Source organism: Petaurus breviceps, unplaced genomic scaffold (genome assembly GCF_028583685.1).
Source record: "Petaurus breviceps papuanus isolate PSGF00001 unplaced genomic scaffold, PetGlider_PUasm1.0 551, whole genome shotgun sequence".
Lineage (NCBI taxonomy): Eukaryota > Metazoa > Chordata > Mammalia > Diprotodontia > Petauridae > Petaurus > Petaurus breviceps.
The window spans coordinates 13,210,724-13,227,041 of record NW_027186372.1 but is presented as its reverse complement, the minus strand read 5'-3'; the positions used below and the strand labels follow the sequence as shown (position 1 = coordinate 13,227,041).

The window sequence follows — 16,318 nt, the reverse complement described above, 5'->3', positions numbered from 1 at the left end:
AAAAGCAAAAAAATAAAATAAAAATCCCTCTTCAAAAAGTTATAGGAAATAGCATTCTAAATATACCATTAAATCATTTAAGTTTGGGGAGGTACCTTCCCTCTCTGCCACCAATTTCTTTAAAAAATTTTAAAAATATTTTATTTTTCTCCAGTTATATGTAAAAAGTTTTAACATTCTTTTTTCAAATTTTAAGTTCCAAATTCTCTCCCTCCCCTACCCCCTATTGAGAAGGCAAGCAGTTTGATATGGGTTAGTTATACATGTGTAGTCATGCAAAACACATTCCCATATAAGTCATGCTGCTGATGCTACGAGTTTCTTTAGGCAGAGCTAGGGCAGCACAAACCACAGGGTCCGCCTTGCTTTGTTGCTGACCCCAGAGAGGCTGGGGACAGCTTTGGCTTCAGGAATGGAGCTCCTCCATCACCCTCTCTGCGTTTTCAGATGGTGTCAGGAAAGTCAACAAGTGAGCAAACATTTATTAAGCACCTACTGTAAACCAGGGAAGGTGCTTAACTATGGAAGGGAAATGGAAAGCATGTCACCATAAGCTGCCTGCCACCGTTAACCTGCCAGAGCTGTCAGCAAAGAATTTCTGTGAAATTTACCTGGGGAAAGATCGGTTTTTACAAATCCTCAAATTCTATGCCTAATTTTTGAAGGAATAAATCTTTTCATTAGGTGAACATTAAGGTGCCAGCAACAAACTGTAACCTTGTGTGGTTGGAGAAGAATTCACATGCAAGATTCCCCATGAGAAGGAGTGCTACTGCTCACTTTGGTTTTACAGTCCGAGGTGGGAGTAAATGGGAAATTAGGTTTAAAGAAAAATCTCTTTTAATACTCTCAGGTGACACCATTAGGTTAAATTAGACTTTATAGTATTTTATACAACATAGCAAAGCCAATGTACCTGACTCCCTAGGAGGCAGCGAATGTCACATCGAAGACATGGCAGCTAGTAGTTCTTTTCATTTTCTTTGTAATATGAATTCCTAAAATTCCACACTTTTTTTTACTTAAGAATTGAAAACTGGTAGCCTACATTTTAACTCCAGGCAAAAAAACAGAAACTTTTAAAGTAAAACTTCTAGTCTTCTACAAATGTGAACTAATATGCGAAAATGCCAGGATTGTTACTTTTTGAGATTTTGTCAAAGTTGGAAAGTGTATGTTGAAATGAAATAGCCTGAGGTGAACTTTTTATAAAGAACAGAATAAGCATTTAAGTAGTGCCTACCATATACTAGGCACTATGCTAAGTACATTTTACAAATATTATCATTATGTTTGATCCTCACAACAACACTGAGAAGGTGCTATTACTATCCCCATTTTACAGTTGAGGAAACTGAGGCAGGCAGAGGTTAAGTGACTTGCACAGGGGAACACAGCTGGTCATTGTTTGAGGTAGGATTTGAATTCAGGTCTTCCTGACTTCAGGCTCAGTGTTCTATCTACTCCATTATCAGCTGCCTCTAAATTACAGTCTAAGATAGGTAAACTTTGCTCTCTATAATTGTCGTATTCCCAAGAAATTGTGTGTAAATTGAATCATATGTTAAAGGAACTGTGGGGCTTATTGAAGAAGCCCTGTAATTTCTAGGGCTCAATGTGATCATCTACAAACAGGAGCTTCAGGAGCAGTTATAACCAGGGAGGCTCTCTTCCATCTGAATTGCTCCAATATTGTGAAATACACCTTTGGTAATCCTGAGGCCTCTCAGAAAACTCCATCATCATTTCAAAAATGGTAGACCCAACAATCCACATAGTAAAAGCAAAATAGATGAATAATACCCACTGTTGGGATCGTGACCTGCACTTAGTTAAGCTAAGCCTCCTGTTGAATCAGCTCATCAGTGCATGTCTTGGATAGAATTTACAAATAAACAGTGTACCTAGCCCCATGCTTGAATATGAGAAAAAGAGCAAACTGGGTGGCATTTAGGAAATGATGTGCTTTCTTGGATCCTAAGCTCTTCCCTAAAATACGTGCACGTGCACACACACACACACACACGCAACCAGAAAGAAACTCAACTGTGTAAGGGATAGCAGATGGACAGCCTGAGGGCCACACTGGTACCCATGGCATGATAAAATAGTCATCATCATAACTAACATTTATAAAGCACCTACTCTGTGTTAAGCACTCTGTTAAATGCTTTCAAATATGATCTCATTTGATCTTTACAACAACCCTCTGAGGTAGGTGCTGTTATTATCCCCATATTACTGATGAGGAAACTGAGGCAATCAAAAGTTAAGTGACTTGCCCTAGACCGCACAGCTAGTAAATACCTGAAACTGGATTCTAACTCAGGACTTCCTGACTCCAATCCCAGCTGTCTATCCATTGTACCACCTAGCCAGTGCATTGGGTAGATCCCTTAGAGAGGACTTATGGGAGAATGTGGGCGTGAATCATCAGGATGAAAAAGTAGGAGTTGTCACAATCTCAACTGTTGGGAAGAGCATCCATATCAATCAGTCAAACAACAAACATTTTTTAAGCTTTCTCCTATGTTCCAGGCACTATGCTAAGCAAAGAAAAGGCAAAAACATTCTCAGGCCTCAAGGAACTTCTATTATATCAATGAAATCAGAGATCCCAGAGATGGAAGATTAATATATACAGCTTATTATACAAAGAACCCATAAGTGAAGCTTTTATTTTAAGTAATTAATCATCCTCCTTGACCTCTTTGTAGCATTTAACAAATGACTAGTCCCTTCCTTCTTGACATGCCCTTTTCCTTGGGCTTCGGTGACACTATAGCTCACGGTTCTCTTTTTGCCTCTTCTTTCTTCTCCATCTCCATTGCTGGCTTTTCGTCCTTCCTGAAGGCCCTACGTGGAAGCATTCCCTGAAAAGTTCAGAGTTTAACCCTCTTTGGCTTTTTCGGAACCCCAGTTGTTTTTGGTACCAGATCTATGATTTTATTAATGTGGGAAACTCCCAAACAGGACACAAAACCCCATACCAGGGAAGATAGGCACCTTCTTTGTAACTTATGGTCTTAAAGCGTTGCCTGGGGCAGTGAAAGGTTAAGTTGCCTGGGGTTACACAGTCAGTACAATATGAATTTGATACCAGAACTTCAAAAAAAAAAAAAAGAGAGAGACTAAATTTTTTTCTATTTCGCCATGGTGCCTGTGCAGATGTTATGCATGATTATATGTGTATTTCTCATCTTTACCCAATAGAATACAAACTCCTTGAAGGGTTTTGTTGTTGTGGAGTCTTCTCTGTCTGTCTGTCTGACTCTTTGTAACCCCATTTGGGATTTTGGGGCAAAGATACTAGAGTGGTTTACCATTTCCCTCTCAAACTCATTTTACAGATGAGAAAACTCAGGCAGACAGAGGAAGTGACTTGCCCAGAGTCATACAGCTAGTATGTGTCTAAGGTCATATTGAATTAAGGAAGATGAGCCTTTCTGTCTCCAGGTCTGGAGCTCTACAGTGCCACCTAATTGCCTCATTTAGCACATAGTAGATCAATAAGAAATCCTTGTCATTTGATTTTATTCCTTCTCTGCACCTTCTTCTTTGAGAAATAGTGTGTTTTAAGAGGAAGAGTGATGAACTTTGAGTCAGAAGACATATGTTTAAATTTTGACTTGGATATAGACTAACCATATGACTGTGGGAAAGTCACTTACCTCTCTGAAGTTTATCTGTACATGTTGCTCGCAATACCTCAGAGGACTGTGAAGAAAACATTTTGTTATGCTTCAAGTGTGAGTTATTTTTGTTGGTGACTTCACCTGCTCCAGTGGCTTCAATTTTCTATGCTGACTTTAATCATTCTGGTTCAGGTTTAATACCCTTGCCCACCTCCTCAAAACTATTTTGACAGCTTCCTAACTGGTGTTTCATAATCTAAACTTTTGCTTCTCGAGTCCATCGTATAGCTAGCTACCAACTGAGACAAAGCCAGAATAATCCATTGTTCTACTCTAATATCCATAGTGGCTTGCCATTGCCTACCTAAAATGTTTTAAGTTCCTAGCCTGGGTTCTACTCATACTGTGCTTACCTCCTTCTTTTCTTGCCCTCACATCCTGTATAAATGAAGTGAACCCACTCAATCCCATCCCATTGGTATTTCCACCTAATTCAGACATTATCTCCTTTATATAGCCATTCCCTATCCCCATAATTGGACATTATCTTTGCTTTTTTTCATATTTCTCATAGAACTTTGGATTATTCCTTTGTTCTTCTCCCATTATGCCCGGACTTGCATGAATATTTTGTTGTTGTTGTTATGGAGTCATTTCAGTAGCGTCTGACTATGACCATGTTCATTTTACAGATGAGGAAACTGAGGCAAACAGGGTTAAATGACACAGCTAGTGAGTGAGGTCACATTTGAATTCAGGTCCTCTTAGCTCCAGGGCCAGTTCTCTATCCACTATACCCCTTAGATACCCATATATATTTATGTAGACAGCTAATTCTGCCATTGGATAGTGGTCTTTTATTCTCTTGTGTAGTCAGGACTGTGCTTAGAACTCTGTCAGGAAAATCTGAGTTCAAATCTGGTCTCAGACATTTATTAGTTATGTGGCCCTGGACAAGTCACTTAGCTTCTGCCTGCCTCAGTTTCCTTTTCTGTAAAATTAGGATAACAATAGGGCCTACTTTCCCAGATTGTTGTAAGGACAAAATGAGATAATATTTGTAAAGCACTTTACAAATTAAATGCTAGCTAATATCTTTGTATTGTAATTCTCTTATCAGTGCCTTGTACATAATAAGCACTTAATAAATATCTGTTTGATTGAATTGTCTAGTCAATCAACAAGTACTTATTATGCTCCAACTTTGTGCCAGGGCCTGGACTAGGTTTGGAGTTTCAAGAACTGGCATTTCTTAAAGCCTTTAAGCCTTTACTGACAGCAAACCAAAGGTTAAGAACTAACTACTTTTGAGATCTGGCATTGGTATCTCCAACATATCTTTTTAAAAAGTGTGCCATCCCACAGAGATCACCCTGGTGACCATCAGATTTTGTCCGAGTCCAACAGGAGAAGGAAATCATTGGGTTTTTCTTTCTTTCAGATTCAGTCCAGGATTGTCCACGTAATTGTCATGGGAATGGCGAGTGTGTATCTGGAGTGTGTCATTGCTTCCCTGGATTCCATGGAGCAGATTGTGCTAAAGGTATTTGTCATGAGGCTTAAAAACAGGATTTTGAGCTTTCTAGTGGACTCTTTATGTCCTAGTGGAGAGTTCTGAGGGGATAGAAGATGGCATCTATAGAGAGCCAGCCTTCCTGCAGGCAAAGAAGAAGGATTAGAGTTCTTTTACTTGGCCCCCACTGGGCAAAAAGAGGAATGGGAGTAAAGGGTGTATGTAGAGAGTCAGATGAATGCCTTTTAAAAGGAAAAACTTTCAAGTAATCCAAAAAGTATCCAAAACTGTGATGGACTGGTTTAGGAAATGAGATCCTATTGCTGAAGGTCTATCAGCAGATAACATGATGACCACTTGTCAGGGATGTTGTAGACAGGATCCCAACTTAGGTGTAGGCTGAGAAGCATCGCAGAGCAATGGATAGAGGGCTAGACTTGGAATCAAGAGGACCTTGGTTCAAAGTCTGCTTACTAGCTGTGTGGTTCTGGGCAAATCACTTAACCTTTCTGTGTCTCAGACTCCTCCCCTGTAAAAAAAATGACACGTGAGATCCCTTCCAGCTCCAAATTTCTAATCAAAGACCCTTTGACTAAATGACCTCGAAGGTATCTTCTGGCTCTGAGATTGTATGACTTCTGATATATTATGTGAATTTCAGGATCTTTCCCTTTGGCTAAAAGTGTGGTTTGATATATTGCAATTGGCCAGTGTACCCCATAGAAGCAGGGCCATTATCCTTGATGCCAAGGTGTATAGAGAAGAAGAATCTTCTTTGAAAAAAAAATGAGATGGCTGTGTTTCCTGTAAAAGCAGGGAGTGAATTACCATCACTCCTTTACAATAATCATTAACTTCCATATAATGGAAGATTAAGCATCTCTGTGTTAGTAAATTTCATTCATTCTACCTGTTCATGTTCTTAATCTAGGAAACGTGATTTACCTTAGTAGGATTATTCTTCAGTGGTGTTATTCATTCACCTGTACCCGCCTATGGCAAAGAATGACCTGGGCCCTTGAATTCTTAGAAGAAACATAGGCCAGCAGTTAAGTGACAAGAACAGGATCCAGGCGTTTAAGAGCCATTCTCTGGGTTCTTCTATAGAACTTTTGCAAATCACCCAACATTTCCATGCCTTATGTTCATCAGCTCTTCTGTAGGGGTAGGGTTCAGTGGAAGAATCCCTGGCTTTAGCACCAAAGGACCTGAGCTCAGATCCCTCCTCTGGGTCTGTGCCCCTATCATCCTACTACCCATTCATTCAGAATGCCCTTCTAGATGTTTTAAGAACCACTAAAATGATAGGAACCACTCTGTGAATACTAGATAGTAACAGGACAAGTTGTTGGGGGTTTTTTTAAGTTTTACCAACAGAGCTAAGAAAATTATTGATGGATTACAAATGCTAATAAAATTAATGGGATGCTTTGCACTTTACTGCCCATAGTTGATACAGATAGAGGTGACTGATTCATAAATAATGTGGCCTAAGTATACTTCCTACAGGATAGCAATCCAGTAAGAGCTTAAAATTCACAAAATTCAGGGATACTGAAAACAGGGAAAGAAGGAATCATTCTCTTACATATTATATCACCAATGAACCCACATCCTGTCCTAAAGCAGATGCACATATGCAAAGAAAAGAGGAAGGTTGAAATGTTACAAAAGCTATGACATGGCTGGGATCCCTACATTTCATGGATCAGTATGGTGGCTGTCAGATGGCATGTCTATTCTGGAAAATAGACTTCACTGGAAGCTCCAAAACAGAACCCAGTATTATCTAGAGGATTTTCCTTTGTTGTCTAATTTTACCAAGATGAGAGAATTAGAAGGAAAAAAAAAGACAAAATTTCCCTTTTTTTACAATGTCAGAGTGGTTGGACTGTCTCTTTACCTCCAAATCCTATCCTCATACTACTACCAAAATAATTTTTCTTATGTACAGGTTCCATCATTCCTCAGCTAATGGAATGCTAAACCTATTACTAATAAAGTAGCTTTTACAATTGATGTGAACAGAATGCTGGGCCCAAAGTCAGGAAGACTTGAGTGAATTCAGTCTCAGACATTTCCTAGCCATGTGACCCTAAGCACATCACTTAAAACCTGTCTGCCTCAGTTTCCTCCTCTGTAGAATGAAGATAATAAAAGCTCTTACCTCCCAGAGTTCTTATGAGGATGAAATGAAATAATATTTGTAGAATGCCTCGCCAACCTTAAAGCTATGTGTAAATGCTGGCTGCTGCTGCTGCCGCCGCCACTACTACTGCTACTGCTACTACTGCTACTACTCTCCATTCAGGGCACAGTGCAATCTGAAACCACCATTCTTTTCCATTTTTTATCTTATATTTTTCCCTCTGGGCACTATACAATTCAGTCAGACTAAGCCCAGGCCATGTGAACACTCACTGGGCTCTCCAGCCTCCACAACTTTGCTCATTCTGTTTACTTATGCCAGTTATATCCTCCCTCTCTCAGTCTGCCTGATGAATTCTTGTATCAAAGTCCAATCTAATGCCACTTCTTCCCTGATCTCTTGAAGCTCTTCCCTCTCAGATCTTGAATACACTCAGCCGTCTGATGCATTTAATGATGTCCTAACTTGTATTATAGTTATTTATTTGTGTTTTACCCCCTCCCCCCAAGCTATCAAATTCCATGAGGGCAGGGGCCATGTCTTATCTAAACTTTGTATCTTTCCCAGCGCCTAGCACTGCACACAGTAGGTGCTCTGCCCACAGTAGGTGCTTAATAAATGTTTGTTGAAAGAATGACTGACTGAATAATAGCATGTAAGTTATAAATGTATTTTAGCACTGGCAAACATCTACATATTATTAATCTTTAAAACCATATCTTTCATGACTGCATGCCTAGCTCTTAGTCTTTTAAACTTAAGTACTCTGGCCACTTAAATAACTTTTTATTTTAAATTGATTTCTGCACTAGCATGCATTCTGTGTTATGGATCCGTAATGTGATGTGCACTGGGATATTTAAAAGTATCTTTTTTGTGTGTGTTATGCATTCTTAGCATGCACTGTGGTGGGATGGGTATACAATGAATGTGTTTTAGCAGTGATTTATAATTGATCATTGTGGCCCAAATGATTGAGTAGTTGTTAAAGAAGTTACTCGGCATACCTAAGAGCTATTACTAAACTCTAATAATGGCCTTGTGTATTTTTATTGAATTGTTGGTCCTTACAGTGAATCAAGCCTTTGGGGGATATTTAAAAGAAAAAAAAAATTACCCCTCCTTCCCGCATGCAATGTTAAGTCTGCTGTAAGTAAAATTTAAATAAGTACCTTAGAGGCAAGTGAATATCTCTTCAAATCTGTAAATAAATCAGCCCTTTGCTTACATCTTGTTAAACTTTGAAGCCCTAAACTCAGACAAGAAAAGCAAGATCTGACCATGTTACTCTCCTATTCAATAAAATATAGTGGCTCACTCTTACCTTTGGAAGTAAATATAAACAACTCTATTTGGCATTTAAAGCACTTGACAAAGTGTCCCCAGACTATCTTTACGACCTTATTATGCATCAGTCCCCTTCACTCACTCTACAATCTAGCCAAACTGACCTTCCTGTTCCTCCATTTCTGGGCCTTTTCACTGACTGTCTTCTGTGCCCGGAATGCACATCCTTTTTATATGGATGTACTCTGTAACTCCCTCATTTACTTCAAGACCAAGACTGGATACAGTGCCACCCTTTCTGTGAGACCTTCCCTAGTCTCCCCCCCAACTCCTGCAGCTGCTAAATACCCCCACAAAATGCCCTGTATCTATTCCCTATACCTTTTGCATCTACCTCTGTATTTGTGTATTGTTTCTCCAAATGAACTGTAAACTCCTCAAGCTAGTCTTTGTGTGCCTCGCACACACGGTAAGGCTCACCATAAGCACCTAATAATGAATGTTTGTTGATTGACCCATTGAGCCACTGTAGTATCGATGAGAATGTCCTTACCCACTTCAAAGGATGCTGCTGCTGAAGCCATGTGGATGCCCCCGTCCCAGGGATGACTGTTCAGAGAACTTTAGATAAGTAGTGTCCTCCGTTCTAAGTTAAGAATCTTCATACTAGGCTAAGACCACTTTCCAGAGAGCCCCATGTTCTGAGAAGGGCTCAAGGGTTCAGAACTGCATCTCAAGTGTGTCTGGCCCTGAAGATACCCGAACCCCAGCAACACTTGGGAACTAAATGATGAGGTGAGTCAGGTGGCAATTGTCAGGCTGATGTGGATCTGTTCTAGCCTGGAGTATATGGGCGGGATGGGAAACTGCTGATTTCACTTGTCATATCTAAAGCTCTTACCTGAGATTTAAAGCCAAAAAGAACAGAGCTTTTTATTCAGAGGGAGCACAAGTCAAGTGATCTGGGAGGGTATCTCTCTGCAGTTTTATGCTATTTTGCCAGGATAGCTGGTAGCACTAAAGCTAACTGCACTGTTGAAACAATACATGCAACTGAACATCCCCCAAAGTGTTATCAGTAAGTAACCTATGAGTGGATGAGGTAATAGGGTCAGCAAGAAGGAAAGAAGAGACAGCTGGTTCCACATTTCCTGCAGCCTACGACAAGACATCAAGTCTACCCTGCCCTCTGTTCTGACTGGCCTTCTTTTAATGATGAAAAACCTTGGTAGGCACCAAGATCCTGGTCTCCCCAATGACAGATTCCGATTCACCCTTATGCCTTTGTTGAAGCCTGCACCCAGGATGCTTCTGGATCTGCCAGCTTTCTGCATGGCGGGCAGCAGGCAGCCTTGGTTCTCCTTGCCAGGTAGAGACTTGGCCATGTTTATGATAGAGATCCCATTTTGGCAAAGCAATTGAATGTGTGTCCAAATGACAGAAGTACGTGTTTACTTTCTTGACCCCTTGCTGAGGCTCCCATCTCCTCAGATACATCTGAGGCTTTATCACTGCCTCTTCTCCTGTTATAAAAAATGCCTGCCTGAATGGCACTTCCAAAGCCATACTTGCAGTGAATGTTGAAAGCTATTGAGTGCCTAAGTATTGATTGAGAGACAGCATGGTACAATGGGAAGAACGCTGTATTTGGAGTTAGAAACCTGGGTTCAAGTCCCACCTCTGCTACTAATTACCTCTGTGACCCTGGGTGAGTCACATAAACCCAGTGAGCCTTTGTTTTCACATCTTTTAGGATGATGAGATTGGACAAGATGAGTTTTGAGTTCTGTTCTTTCCAGCTCTAGACTGATAGCACTCCTATGGGTTCCAGCCTTTTATCAGTAGTGTCAGAGATAGTGAAGTGTGAGGAAAATAAGCAGCCTAACATTTATTAAGCACCTACTGTAAGTGCTAAGGTTTAGGGGAGATAAAATTTAGAGAAGATGTGGTGCTTATTCCTATGGCTCTTGCAGTCAAATCGGGAGCTGTTATACAAACACAGATACTACACCATGTGAAACAGGACAGGTCTGTTGGAGAGGTGTGAATGATGAGCTCCGTGAGATATCTCAGTACGTGACTCAAAAAGGCTTAGCAGCTTAGTATAGGTAGGGGAACAGATCTGAAACATATGAAATAATAACAAATAGTGAAAGATAATATACATACATACATATACACACATATGTGTGTGACTTATCGGGGGTCACACAGCCATAGTGTGTCAGAAATGGGTCTTAATTAAAAACCTTCCTGGCTCTAATGCTGTCTTGGCTACTATACCACCCTGCCTTTCTTAAGCCTGTCTGAGTGAATAGGCTTCACGGTAGAGTGGACAGAGCCAACCTGGACATTAGGGTTCAAATATAGACTTTGAAAAATACAACTGTTCAACCCAAGGCCTCTCCGAACCATTTGATGCATTTGACCTCTCAGGAAAAAATAAATGTTTTTTTCATTTGTTACCCCAAGGCAATCCCCTAAGGCAGTAAGTCACAATCTAGTTCTCAATATGCTTTTGTATGAAGTGTTTTCAAACTGGAGTTCCCTACACCAATAAAATCATGGGTCAGGAGCTTTTCTCCCTTCCCCTCCCCCCCCAAAAATTCAATTATTAATGTTGTAGTCACTCAGAGAGAAGGATAAAAAGGTGGTAAAGATGTATGTGAAACGCTATGGTCTATCCTCTGCAGAGAACTGGAGACCAGGTATGGGAATGAGAAAAAAAAACTAAGAGTTTTAATAACTAAGGACAGTTGAATACATTTTATGTAGAAATGTTGAATTGGCCACGCGGTACAATCCATAATCTGTTCAGATACAGACCTTAAGTAAAGATGGCATTTTTTCTTCAGTGATGGGCTTCATATTCTATCAGCTGCCTCTCCTGTCCAGCCATAATCGCACTCATTATTCAAATTGCTGTTTATTGTAAGTTTGTCTATTCCTCTTGTGTGGCTTTTTCATTACTTCACATTCCTTCTCTCTGTTTTTGGCGTCCTGACAAAGTATATCACCCTTTTCCCAAGTCTAAGCATGAGGGCAAGGTTTTTTCTTTATTCTTTCTTTCATTTGAAGTCCATTTGTATATTTAATAGACTTCTCCAAACATTTGAAATACACATCCTGTTTGCATTTTAAAACAGAAGCACTGCATCCCTCCGCCCAGGGTTTCTGATTGTCCGTTTTAATACTGGCTGTTCTATTTGTTTATTTTTTATCATGTTTGTGCCCCTACCCTGCAGTACAATCTTAACAAACCCAAACCTGTGTCGTCGGATAATAAGTAGTTAGTAAGTATTGGAAATGACAACTCCTGCTGTTCTACAGCTGTCACTAGAGAACCACAAGTGCCATTGCTACAGAACTTAAAACATCATCAGAAGTTTGTTTCAGCTTCTTAGAGAGCCTGTCTAAAAACAGGGAAAACCAGCAGGGAGCCTCCTCTTTGCACATTGCTGAAGTCCTACCATTCCGTGGCACATTTATTATTCTTTATCCCTTGTGGGGTATAGACTTTCATTGAAATTAAAGCTGAGGGTTGGGAGAGGGACTCCCACAAATTACAGACAGCAAAGAGGTTTCAGGCTTCTGAATGGTTGACCTCCTTCCTATCCTTATCCTTCTAAGGCCCTTCCCCTCATGAAATCCAGAATCCCTGGCCAAAAGGTCTATGGAGAGGTCTCAGGGGAGTGGCTGTGTACTTGAATTGGGGAAAAAATGACACCTTTATCTTCACCAACTTTCGACTTTCTTTGTCATCTGTTATAATGCTAATCTTATGCATTTGAAAAAAAAACGTTTGTCAGAAAAGGGGTTCATCAGACTGCCAAAGGAGTCCATAACACATATACAAAAGGGTGAAGATTCTCCCTCTTTAAAACGGTGAAATAAAGATAGTGCCCTCTACCTCCATACACTGTGGCAATCTCTTTGCCCTTCATTGCTAAGCCTCCAACAACGCTGGAGCCTGCCTAGACCGTAGTAGAGATCTGAGCTCCATTTCTGTCTTACTGGACAAGCCACTGAAACTCCTTCTAACTTAGGTTTTTGTGTATACACAGTGTGATGTGTTTACATCTCCTTATTTCAACATGACATCTGTATTTATCCTACCCCCACCCACCCACACTGCTGACCTGGGTACAGTTCAGAGATTCCTCCGCCGTGAAGGTCTTGGATGGCATATTCACAGCAGATGCATGTAGTCCCTATTGTCCCTGATGAGAATTACAGAAGGAAGCAGAGCTCAAGGGTGGTGCTTCCAACCTCCATTCGTTCTGTCTCCCAAATTGATACTTCCATGGCAGTCATTCTGAGATCCTTTGCTACTAGAAGGAACATAAGAACTCAGAGTTCCTTCACTCTCTAGTTACAGTCTCAGAATAATAAAAACACTCAGCCACTAAAACTGCTCTAAATAAGCAGGTTCCTGTATTTTTTGGTCAGAAGTCAGCTTCACCCTTTTTCTTGCACCATTAAAATGAAGGTTTCCAGACATTTCTGTAGCCCCATGTGATGAAGTCATGAGCAAGTGACTGCAAGTAACCTGTTCTTGGTGGCAAGTTTTATGCCTGAAAAAAATAGAAGATATTAATTAATGCCTGATGTTTCCAGATTACATGCTAAGCTACAATCCAATCTATTGAATTCAACAAGTATTTATCAGCACCTGTTATGAACTTATACTGTACTATATATGCTCTGTAAGGAATATAAAGGAAGCATAAAATAGGATCCCAAGTTCTCAAGGAGTTTACAATTCCATTGGGAAGATAAAACTACTATATGTGAAACAGATAAATAATAAATATATATACACACATATGTATATACACATGCATATAACATTATAGTATTAAATTGCATACATATAGCACTTGTACCAAATTGCATGCATATATGTATATGTGTATGTAGACACATAACACTATGGTACCAAATTACATACATAGACATATATGTATATTGTGTGTGTATATATACACAATATACATATAGCACCTGAACCAAATTACATGCATATGTGTATATATACACACATATACATATAACACTATAGTGCCAAATTACATACATATATAGACATGTCTCTATATGTGTGTGTATATATACACATATATACATATAACAATAGTATCATGTTATATATGTATATGTGTGTGTAACACTATCGTGCCAAATTACATACATATATAGACATATGTGTGTGTACACGCACATACATATAGATAGATTTAATGCTAAAAATAAGTAATGGAGAATGAGTGCTAGCTACCTTGTTGGAAGCTCCATGGGGGCAGGGACTATGTCTGAATTAAGATTTTTGTCTCTCTCCCAAAACCTGGCACATCATTCCACCTGTAATAGGAACTTAATCACTGTCTGTTGAATTTAATTTAATTTGGAGAATTAAAGATGCAGTGCTTCCAAAAGAAAGGAGTTATTGCTTGACTCAGCCATATGAAGAAGCCTTTGCTGGGAAGGTCTCATGAGTCTGCTCTTTGAAGGGATGGTGAAGGAAGGGAATAAGCATGTATATAGTACCTATTATTTGCTAGAAACGCTGCTGAGTACTTAAAAAAAATACACTTACTAGCTGTATGACCTTGGGCCAGTCACTTAACCCCAATTACCCTGCCTTTCCCCCTCCAAAAATAAATGAATGAATGAATAAAAAGTTCTATTTCCTTTAATCCTCATAATAACCCTGGGAGGTAGGTACTACTTTATCCTCATTTTTCAGTTGAGGAAAAAGAGACAAACAGGCTAAATCTTTGCCCAGGATCATACAACTAATAAACATCTGCTCTAGATTTGAACTCATGTCTTCCTGGTTCCAGGCCCAGCACTTCTACCCACTGAGCCACCACTGCCTCTTTGACATGAAATACTAGCAAGATGGACAGCACTAAAATGCGCAGCTAGACATTTCAGTAGCAACATAGGGCAGTTGGGACTGTCTGAGGCTTCCTGGCCACTCTAATACGAAATCAGTCATTTGATCTACTCTTCATTAGTCAGGGCTTCCACGCTGCCAAAATGCCTTCGAAGCCTCTGCGTTTTTCTGCTCTGCTCTTTGGGACAGATGATCATGCATAGCAATTCTTTCCCATTTGATCTAGATAAGAGCTTGTCAGATCCCTCCCTCCATAACAGTGGGGGGAGTTTTGTGCGGGGTGGGCTCCTACCTCACCACTCCAGGAAGGCCTCTTGATGACAGCCTCCTTCTGGAAGTTTGAAGCATCCTAGGCTCACTTGTCAGGGAAGCAGGTTTTATGTTTAACAGCTGGCCTCTCTGCTCTCCAAAGAAAAAGGCTGAAATCCCATCTGTTCCTCCCTCCCCTCCCCCCTCCCCCAGTGACCATGTGGACTGGAACATTCATGGAGACATCCACATTTTTTCTCTGAACCTTCCCTCCTTCTATCCTATTCCTCTCCCGGCCCACTTGCCTCTTTTGCCACTACCCCCCTACTCCCTGCTAATTAAGATGAAGTTGTCACCAACCAAAAGACCTTTGGGTGTCTGCCTACAGCATCATTTCATCTCCCTATTTCAACATGACATCTGAATTTAGCCTACCCCCCCCCTCCCCCAAACACACACACATTGCTGGCCTCAGTACAACTCAGAGAGATTCCTCTGCCTAATATGAAGTCTTGGATGACACATTCGCAGCAGGTGCATGTAGTACTGCCCCTCCTTGTCTCTGATGAGAATGAGAAAAGGAAGCAGAATTCAAGGGTGGCACTTCCAACCTCCATTCATTCTGTCTCCCAGAATCCCACTACAGAGGTGGAGAAAGCCCTGCCTCCCTGGTTTCAGAGGCATAGTACGTATTAACTTAATTTATTGCTTGGTGATGAAGTGATAGTCCATGCCCTAAGCCCTGAAAACTTGGCAACCAAGGATGCTTTTATGGTGTATTACAAAATATAAATAACTTTTTAAGGGCTTAAAGGAGTCAGCTCCCAAGATTAAATTGATACTGAAGCCGAAAACCCTTGTTTTAAACCCACCAGCAGAGTCGCACAGCAGTCTTAGAAGGCAGACTGCCCAACCCCAGAGAAACTTGATATGTTATAAATTTGATCTGTACAGCTTTCGTGAAGTGCTGTGCTTAGCAAAACCTCTCTTTATTAGGAAATAAACCAATCTTTTGAGAGCAGGTAGGTCAGGGGCAGTGGGCAGGGGGTGCTCTACAGGGCAGACTCTCTTAACAAAGTCACCAGAGGTAGGAGCTGTAAGATAATGGGGCAACAGATGGCTCCAGGCAGGAAGGTGAACAGAAGCCCATGCTGATACCTTGGGTCACATAACCAATAATAATGAAAAATCCACAGCCTTCTCAGTTTGGGCTTGAGCTAAGAAAAAAAGCTTGCTGAGTACTTGAAAGAATTTAAATATTCATTATGTAATTAATGCTGCTCAGTCATTTAAAAAAACACAACTTACACTTTTTTTTTTTGAAGAACAGCTTAAGTACTTATCGATTGAGAACTTTTATAACTCTCAAAATGGAAGCATCCCCATATCTCTACAGGTATTTTAAATGAATTGAATTAATCATAGGCTTAAAAGTCTCTAGCGATCTTCGTTAACTTCCCTGGGTTTAATTAAAACATCTGTGCACTTTTAATTTATCGATTCATCCAACTCATATGTCATGTTTTTAACACACCCCAGCATGCTCTGCATCATTTTTAACCCGATTTCCACTTAACTAAAGCAAT

General features: G+C 40.3%; 1 protein-coding gene across 7 annotated transcripts in view; it reads left to right on the top strand.

Annotated features, from left to right (window-relative positions):
* Positions 1-16,318, top strand: part of TENM2 (teneurin transmembrane protein 2) — a 417,254-nt gene that overhangs the window by 265,758 nt on the left and 135,178 nt on the right. For all 7 annotated transcript variants that reach the window (XM_069102413.1, XM_069102414.1, XM_069102411.1 and 4 more), the window contains one exon: positions 5,077-5,178. In XM_069102413.1, the coding sequence (XP_068958514.1) occupies positions 5,077-5,178 (102 nt within the window). The remainder of the gene's footprint in view (positions 1-5,076; positions 5,179-16,318) is intronic.